The 9,113-nt window shown below is 41.7% G+C and overlaps 1 protein-coding gene across 1 annotated transcript; it reads left to right on the forward strand.

The window, feature by feature from the left end:
* The first annotated feature begins 587 nt into the window (after positions 1-587).
* Positions 588-7,972, forward strand: LOC110487389 (uncharacterized). Its single transcript, XM_021559319.3, has 2 exons — positions 588-1,175; positions 6,948-7,972. Exons 1-2 carry the CDS (start codon positions 830-832, stop codon positions 7,496-7,498), a joined length of 897 nt encoding a protein of 298 aa, XP_021414994.2. The 5' UTR covers positions 588-829; the 3' UTR covers positions 7,499-7,972.
* Positions 7,973-9,113: the final 1,141 nt, after the last annotated feature.

Below are 9,113 nucleotides of genomic sequence, written 5' to 3' on the forward strand. Positions count from 1 at the left end.
TGCGCTTGTGGACTGCCCTGTTCAATTAAAACCACAAGTTTTCAATGGAGTTCAAGTCCGACGACTGAGATGGACATTGGAAATGTTGATTTTGTGCCCAATTAACCATTTATTCTTTGTGGATGTTGATGTGTCTTGCTGGAAGATCCACTTATGGCCAAGTTTCAGCCTCCTAGCAGAGAGTTAAACCAGGTTTTGGGCTAAAATATCCTGGTAGTGGGTAAAGTTTATTTATTTATTTCATACAGTAATTTTTGCTCATCTTTATCAAGGGTATCAATAACTAGGGGCTTATTTTGATATCTAGTTATTTGACTGAATCAGGAATACAGATGTGGAGTAGATGTTGAGTTTGTTTTGAATTTTCATTAAAAAAATCAGACCTAATCAAACAACAGTTGTTGCTCTTTGTACGTGTTGATATAATATTATTATTTAAAAAAAACTTTTCCCTAAACTGCTTTATAATATTATAATTCAATGAAGAAAATAAAAATAGTTTTCCTTCCTCAACTGCGTTTCCTCCCTCCAGACAGCAGATGGCGATATGTGTCTTTCAGGCGATGTTTCTACTGTGACGTATAATCTAGTGGACGGAACGCTTCTTCAACAACTGCAGCCACCTCGGTAGCTCACTGGACATCAAAGTCGGAACATTCAAGCTCTTTAGACAATTTCGTGGTTTAATTACCACTATGATTTAAACATAGTTATGGGGAAACAGCTAGCTACCCCATTTAATTTCATATTTACGTTGTAAGTCAGCTAGCTGGCTGGTTAAGTTAGGACTAGTCTAGTCGCTAATGCTAACTATCTATTATCTCTGACCATGAGCTCACTAAGCTACTCTCCTCCTGCTGAAGAAGAGGTGGTCTGCTGGACGGAGAAAGAAGCTCTCGTCAAAGAGGAGGCGGAAGAGAAAGATGTTACAATACAAAAACAAGTAGAGGGTGAGGCTGTTACCGTGAAAGAAGAGGAAGACGCCTTCAGAGTGAAAGAGGAGAAGGATGTTACTGTAAAAGATAAGGAGGAAGATGCAGTTTTTGGAGTGGAGGATGAAGTGAAAGAAGATGAAGACGTTTTTGGAATGAAGGATGAAGAGGGTGAGATTACTGTCATATTAGAGGAGGATGAAGAAGAGAAGACTGGAGAACTGATTAACACCCGTAAATACAGTGAGTACTATCTTATAAAACAGGGACATTGGTCTGATTAACACCAGTAAATACAGTGAGTACTATCTTATAAAACAGGGGCACAAACTCTGCAATTGTTAAACTAATGTGTGATTTTAAAAGGGTGTTCTACACTTGAATATGTTTTTGTATTGTCAGAATTGTTCATGACGTCCTCCAGGGATTTAAAAAAAACTTTTCTTGTTGAAAAGTGATATATAAATACATTAAAGTATAAACACATAAAAGGGAAACAAATACATGTTTTGAGTAAAATAAAAATTCAACAACTGCAAACTAGAAGGAGTGAGTGATCGCATACTAAGGCATTCAAGGAGTTGGCTTTGATGGGAAGTCGTGATGTCATCCAATAGGCAACCTATCTTCATGTGAAATTCATAATTTAAAAAAAAAATCCTTCCTGTTCTGTCAAGTTGGTTGTTGATCATTGCTAGAAAGCCATTTTCAAGTCTTGCTATAGACTTTCAAGACAATTTAAGTCCAAACTGTAACTAGTCCACTCAGGAACATTCAGTGTCATTTTAGTAATCTCCTCCAGTGTAGATTTGGCCTTGTGGTTTAGGTTATTGTCCTGTTAGGACAGTTTTTTGTATTCAGATCTCTGAAATGCTCTCTAACTACGTAACATTTAGTGTCTCCTTATGTTACGCTGGGAAAACCGTTTTCATGGGCACAGAAATCCTAAATAATTTCAGAGTTTGCTAAATCCAATGGTTCTCACCGAGAGTCACTTTAACTTTATTGACAACACCCAAATGGATACTGTCATTAATGTGGTTCTTCAATAATTACACATTCTTAATACTGAAGCTGTTTAGTTACAGTCACATGTTCAACTATCATCAGCTGATCCAGGAAATCATTTTCTGAATGACAGTCACGTGACAAACATCACGACATGCAACAACAACCAAAGTGCTTCTTCATTCATTACTCTGGTAAAGACAGTTATGCCGTGCTCCACGTTGGATCCAACATCCCTAACAAATTTATGTTTATAATGTATTATTGTCTGCTTGATTTACAGTCGGGTCTCGTTAGTCTGTTTGCGCACAGAGATACTTAGCTCATAATGTGTGTGGGATTATTCACAAAATTATCTGGTGATCAGGTTATGAAATGTCATGACAAATACATTTTAGATTCCATGTTTCACCTGAAATATTACATTATTTAAAGTCCTAGGTCTATGTTATTGTTAGTGAAGTTATGAGTCCTACAGTAGGTCTATGTTGTTGTTAGGTGAAGTTATGGGTCCTACAGCAGTTCTGTTATTGTTGGGTGAAGTTATGGGTCCTACAGCAGTTCTGTTATTGTTAGGTGAAGTTATGGGTCCTACAGTGGGTCTATGTTATTTTATGGTGAAGTTATGGGCCAATTTTTTAAACCCTCATTGTCAGGCTGATGTTAAAGAGCATTTTACTGGTTGAAGTGTTTTTTAAGTATAAAGCAGTTGATTTGCGATAATAACACAAACATATTAACCAGGACATTCAAGCGAGCCTTACAATTATAATCCGAAGTGATGTGAAATGCACTCATAAGCAACCTGAAAAGGGAGGCTATTTTTGCAGTCAGCCAATGAGAACCCCCTGAGTTTTCCCCCACAGTGGGGAATTAGTAAATAGTGACACAGAACTTAATGTGAGTTTCCTTGGGTAGCACTCCCAATCTTGCACTGATAGTGCGCTGTAATATTCAGAATAGATTGTGAAAACTAAAATCTTTGCTCACCATTTTTGGCCCATGCAGATATACGACAGATATACGTGTCGCCCGCGTGCTAGCGTAGTGGCGACTCCTCCGCGGCTTCCCTGTTCCATCTACTGCTGCCTCCTGGACACTATGATCACTTGGCTACATAGCTGATACCTTCTGCACTGTCCATTAATCATGGTACTCCATTCTGTTTATTTTAATTAGATTTTTTTTCGGCCCCAGCCGCGAACTCAAGCTCTAGGTGTAGTTAATCCGACCCTCTTTGCCTAGTCATCGGCATTTTACCTGCTGTTGTTGTGTTAACTGATTAGCTGTGGTTGTCTCACCTGTCGTCTTAGCTAACTCTCCCAATCAACACCTGCGATTACTTTATGCCTTGCTGTATGTCTCTCTCAAATGTCCATATGCCTTGTATACTGTTGTTCAGGTTAGTTATCATTGTTTTAGTTTACAATGGAGCCCCTAGTTCCACTCTTCATACCTCTGACACCTCTTTTGTCCCACCTCCCACACATGCGGTGACCACACCCATTATAACCAGCATGTCCAGAGATACAATCTCTCTTATCATCACCCGGTGCCTGGGCTTACCTCCGCTGTACCCGCACCCCACCGTACCCCTGTCTGCCCATTATGCCCTGAATCTATTCTACCACGCCCAGAAATCTGCTCCTCTTATTCTTTGTCACCAACGCTCTAGGTGACCAGTTTTGATAGCCTTTAGCCGCACCCACATCCTCTGTTCCTCGGGTGATGTGGAGGTAAACCCAGGCCCTGCATGTCCCCAGGCACCCCCATTTGTTGACTTCTGTGATCGGAAAAGCCTTGGTTTCATGCATGTCAACATCAGAAGCCTCCTCCCTAAGTTTGTTTTACTCGCTGCTTTAGCACACTCCACCAACCTTGATGTCCTTGCCGTGTCTGAATCCTGGCTTAGGATGGCCACCAAAAATTATTTAATTTCCATACCCAACTATAACATTTTCCGTCAAGATAGAACTGCCAAAGGGGGAGGAGTTAGCCTGCAAAGTAATGTCCTACTTTCCAGGTCCATTACCCAAACAGTTTGAACTTCTAATTTTAAAAATGAATCTCTCCAGAAATAAGTCTCTCACTGTTGCCGCCTGCTACCGACCCCCCTCAGCTCCCAGCTGTGCCCTCGACACCATCTAGCTTCAGAGTTTTTTCTGTTAGGTGACCTAAACTGGGATATGCTTAACACCCCGGCAGTCCTACAATCTAAGCTAGATGCCCTCAATCTCACACAAATCATCAAGGAACCCACCAGGTACAACCCTAAATCTGTAAACGTGGGCACCCTCGTAGACATTATCCTGACCAACTTGCCCTCCAAATACACCTCTGCTGTCTTCAATCAGGATCTCAGCGATCACTGCCTCATTGCCTGTATCCACTACGGGTCCGCGGTCAAACGACCACCCCTCATCACTGTCAAACTCGCCCTAAAACACTTCTGCAAGCAGGCCTTTCTAATTGACCTGGCCCGGGTATCCTGGAAGGATATTGACCTCATCCCGTCAGTTGAGGATGCCTGGTCATTCTTTAAAAGTAACTTCCTCACCATCTTAGATAAGCATGCCCCGTTCAAAAAATGCAGAACTAAGAACAGATATAGCCCTTGATTCACTCCAGACCTGACTGCCCTCGACCAGCACAAAAACATCCTGTGGCGGACTGCAATAGCATCAAATAGTCCCCGCGATATTCAACTGTTCAGGGAAGTCAGGAACCAATACACGCAGTCAGTCAGGAAAGCTTTTTTTTCTCTAGCTTTTTCAAGCAGAAATTTGCATCCTGTAGCTCTAACTCCAAAAAGTTCTGGGACACTGTAAAGTCCATGGAGAACAAGAGCACCTCCTCCCAGCTGCCCACTGCACTGAGGCTAGGTAACATGGTCACCGCCAATAAATCCATGATAATCGAAAACTTCAACAAGCATTTCTCAACGGCTGGCCATGCCTTCCACCTGCCTACTCCAACCTCGGCCAACAGCTCCCCCCCCCCCCGCAACTACTCGCCCAAGCGTCGCCAGCTTCTCCTTTACCCAAATCCAGATAGCAGATGTTCTGAAAGAACTGTAGAACCCGGACCCATACAAATCAGCAGGGCTTTACAATCTAGACCCTCTATTTCTTAAACTATCTGCCGCCATTGTCGCAACCCCTACTACCAGTCTGTTCAACCTCTCTTTCATGTCGTCTGAGAACCTCAAGAATTGGAAAGCTGCCGCGGTCATCCCCCTCTTCAAAGGGGGAGACACCCTGGACCCAAACTGTTACAGACCTATATCCATCCTGCCCTGCCTATCTAAGGTCTTCGAAAGCCAAGTTAATAAACAGGTCACTGACCATCTCGAATCCCACCGTACCTTCTCCGCTGTGCAATCTGGTTTCCGAGATGGTCACGGGTGCACCTCAGCCACGCTCAAGGTACTAAATGATATCATAACCGCCATCGATAAAAGACAGTACTGTGCAGCCGTCTTCATCGACCTGGCCAAGGCTTTCGACTCTGTCAATCACCATATTCTTATCGGCAGACTCAGTAGCCTCGCTTTTTCTGATGACTGCCTTGCCTGGTTCACCAACTACTTTGCAGACAGAGTTCAGTGTGTCAAATCGGAGGGCATGTTGTCCGGTCCTCTTGCAGTCTCTATGGGGGTGCCACAGGGTTCAATTCTCGGGCCGACTCTTTTCTCTGTATGTATCAATGATGTTGTTCTTGCTGCGGGCAATTTCCTGATCCACCTCTACGCAGACGACACCATTCTGTATACATCTGGCCCTTCCTTGGACACTGTGCTATCTAACCTCCAAACGAGCTTCAATGCCATACAACAATCCTTCTGTGGCATCCAACTGCGCTTAAACGCTAGTAAAACCAAATGCATGCTTTTCAACCGTTCGCTGCCTGCACCCGCCCGCCCGACTAGCATCACAACCCTGGACAGTTCCGACCTAGAATATGTGGACATCTATAAGTACCTAGGTGTCTGGCTAGACTGTAAACTCTCCTTCCAGACTCATATTAAACATCTCCAATCCAAAATCAAATCATGAATCGGCTTTCTATTTCGCAACAAAGCCTCCACTCACGCCGCCAAACTTACCCTAGTAAAACTGATTATCCTACCGACCCTCGACTTCGGCGATGTCATCTACAAAATAGCTTCCAATACTCTACTCAGCAAACTAGATGCAGTTTATCATAGTGCCATCCGTTTTGTTACTAAAACACCTTATACCACCCACCACTGCGACCTGTATGCTCTAGTCGGCTGGCCCTCGCTTCGTCGCCAGACCCACTGGCTCCAGGTCATCTATAAGTCCACGCTAGGTAAAGCTCCGATCATCCCAAAAGCCAACATCTCATTTGGCCGCCTTTCCTTCCAGTTCTCTGCTGCCTGTGACTGGAACGAATTGCAAAAATTGCTGAACTTGGAGACTTTTATCCCCCTCACCAACTTTAAACATCTGCTATCTGAGCAGCCAACTGATCGCTACAGCTGTACATAGTCCATCTGTAAATAGCCCACCCAGTCTACCTACCTCATCCCCATACTGTTTTTATTTATTTACTTTTCTGCTCTTTTACACACCAGTATCTCTACTTGCACATGCTCATCTGATGATTTATCACTCCAGTGTTAATCTGCTAAATTGTAATTATTCACTCCTATGGCCTATTTATTGCCTACCACCTCATGCCTTTTGCACACAATGAATGAAAGGGCCTATATTGGAGACCAAAAGTTGTCTGGCACACTGCTTAGGATTTCAACAACTTGAATAACTTATTTCTAGCCTACAATCATCAATGTTACTACTTATGTGAAAACAAGACAAAATTACTTGTTGCTAACTTGACTGTTTTAATTGTCAAATTTAAAAGACGTCAATTGTTGTACAACTTCATGGGTACACTCTGGGTATCACCTTTTACCTCAAATAAACAGTGGATTTCTGCTGTTGTGGGCCTTTAACCATCTGTCTGACTTTGTCGTTCACACAGGAGAGAGACGGGACAATCGTGGATCCTCTGGGGAGCCTAAACAACATCATGACGCTGACGAGGCAAAGACAAGTCTCTCCACATCAGATCTCCTCAAGAAACACCAGTGGAGACACACACGGAAGAAATCTATCTGCTGCTCTGACTGTGGGAAAAGATTGAACTCTTCATCAGACCTTAAAATACATAAAAGAATTCACACAGGAGAGAAACCTTACGGCTGTGATCAATGTGGGAAGAGTTTTACTCAGCGATGCAACCTGATAGTACACCAGCGGGGACACACAGGAGAGAAACCTTTTAGCTGTGATCAGTGTGGGAAGAGTTTTACTACATCTAGTTATCTAACTAAACACCACAGAATACACACTGGAGAGAAACCTTACGGCTGTGATCAATGTGGGAAGAGTTTTACTCAGCTAAGCAGCCTGATAGTACACCAGCGGACACACACAGGAGAGAAACCTTGTGGCTGTGATCAATGTGGGAAGAGATACTCTGATAAAAGATCTCTGATTAAACATCAGAAAATACATGGAGTTGTTTCATGATATCAATTAAATAATGTCACAATGTAGAATGTTTTAACATTGTAGTAGGTGTATTTTAATGATGTCACAATGTAGAATGTTTTAACATTGTAGTAGGAGTATTTTAATAATGTCACAATGTAGAACCCTAAACATTTGCCCCCTGTTCACTTGATTTCAGCATGATATGGATATTAGCCTCAAGGGGAAAATCCAGGCTCTGAAATGAAAGAGTACTATTTATATGATTTAACAAAAAGTGACTAACAAAAAAAGAGTCCCACTTGAATCAAAATGCAACACTTGTTTAGGTTTTCAATATATCCCAAACTGTTTCTACATATTGGTTATTGATTTGGACACGTTAAAACTGTGTTTTGACATTGCGCTATTCACATTTAGCCAAATGTAATTGAAAAGATGTCTTCTCAACACAACTTCATTTCAACATACTTGCAGTATAATAAATTGGTCTATAATCAATTTTATTAACAATGTAACATCACTCCAGTATTTCTTGACAACATTGAAGTGCTAATTGTCTTTATTCCACTACTGAAGAAGCATGATTCAAATCACCTCATATTTCAAACATTCAGCCTGACAAAATATACATGTTTTATTATTCCATGCCTCACCATTAAGTGATTTATTCACAATACATATTAACAAAGGGGTGTACATTTGGTTTTGATATTTCATATTTACAATTCATGTAACATTTAGTAATAATTATTTATGCAACCAACTGACCATTTTTGGGTACAATTAGATTGACATTGTTGCCCTGCTTTTAGAATATCAGGCTTCATTCTCAGATGTGCCAAACCAAGTGTACTATAGCATAACATTGGGGACTGGGCCCCGATCCGACAACATGCCTATCTAGTGAACCCTGAAAAGAGAGAGAAGTTCCGCAGTGAGGTGGAAAGTTACTACAGATATTGCAGGAGTTTCCTCTTGAAATCAGACATGTCCTTGGTAAGGACAACTTGGGTGCAGATTGTCTCAAGGGTGGGCAGTTAGAAAGATTTGTGTTGTGCGTTTAGGCAGTGCGTTGCCATGGATCACAATTTATTTTGAATGCCCGTTTTTCTGTATTGGAGATGAGTTTTGTTTGGTCTCGTTCCAAGGGGACAAGAGTTCTAGAAGCTGGTGAATTTTAGGAAGACCACAGCTCTCGAAGCTAGTGAGTTTTAGGAAGAAGAGAGTTCTAGAAGCTAGTGAGTTTTAGGAAGAAGTGAGTTCTGGAAGCTCATGGATTTTTTCCCCAAAATGTATTATTTAGAATTGTGTTAATCTTGTTTTTAAATGTTGACAGCCAGTAGACACCATGTTAATATTGTAGAAGGTGAAGCATTGTAGTTGATTATAATGTGAAATGGAAGTTGTTTTCTGTTGGTGGTGCGCAAACTTGTCCAACAAAAATATAGGATAGATTTGTTGTCTAAAGGGGAAGGTGTTACAGGCTTTGGTTTTTCCATTTATGTTTTGAGGTTGGAGGTTAGCATGAAGGAATGGGGGATACCTAGTCAATTGTACAACTGAATGCATTCAACTTAAATGTGTCTTTGGTGCACTGATTGGTGTCACCTCGTTTGTCAGTATGTGTTACACCTGTGCTGGCTTGTCCGTC

This window comes from Oncorhynchus mykiss, chromosome 13 (genome assembly GCF_057628025.1).
Source record: "Oncorhynchus mykiss isolate SJ-2025 chromosome 13, ASM5762802v1, whole genome shotgun sequence".
In the NCBI taxonomy this organism is placed as follows: Eukaryota; Metazoa; Chordata; class Actinopteri; order Salmoniformes; family Salmonidae; genus Oncorhynchus; species Oncorhynchus mykiss.

Bases quoted from the DNA above. Each gene is read 5' to 3' on its own strand.
- LOC110487389 (XM_021559319.3), top strand. From the start codon at position 830: ATGAGCTCACTAAGCTACTCTCCTCCTGCTGAAGAAGAGGTGGTCTGC. The intron at 1,176-6,947 runs GTGAGTACTATC...TCGTTCACACAG, and splicing joins GATTAACACCCGTAAATACA to GAGAGAGACGGGACAATCGT.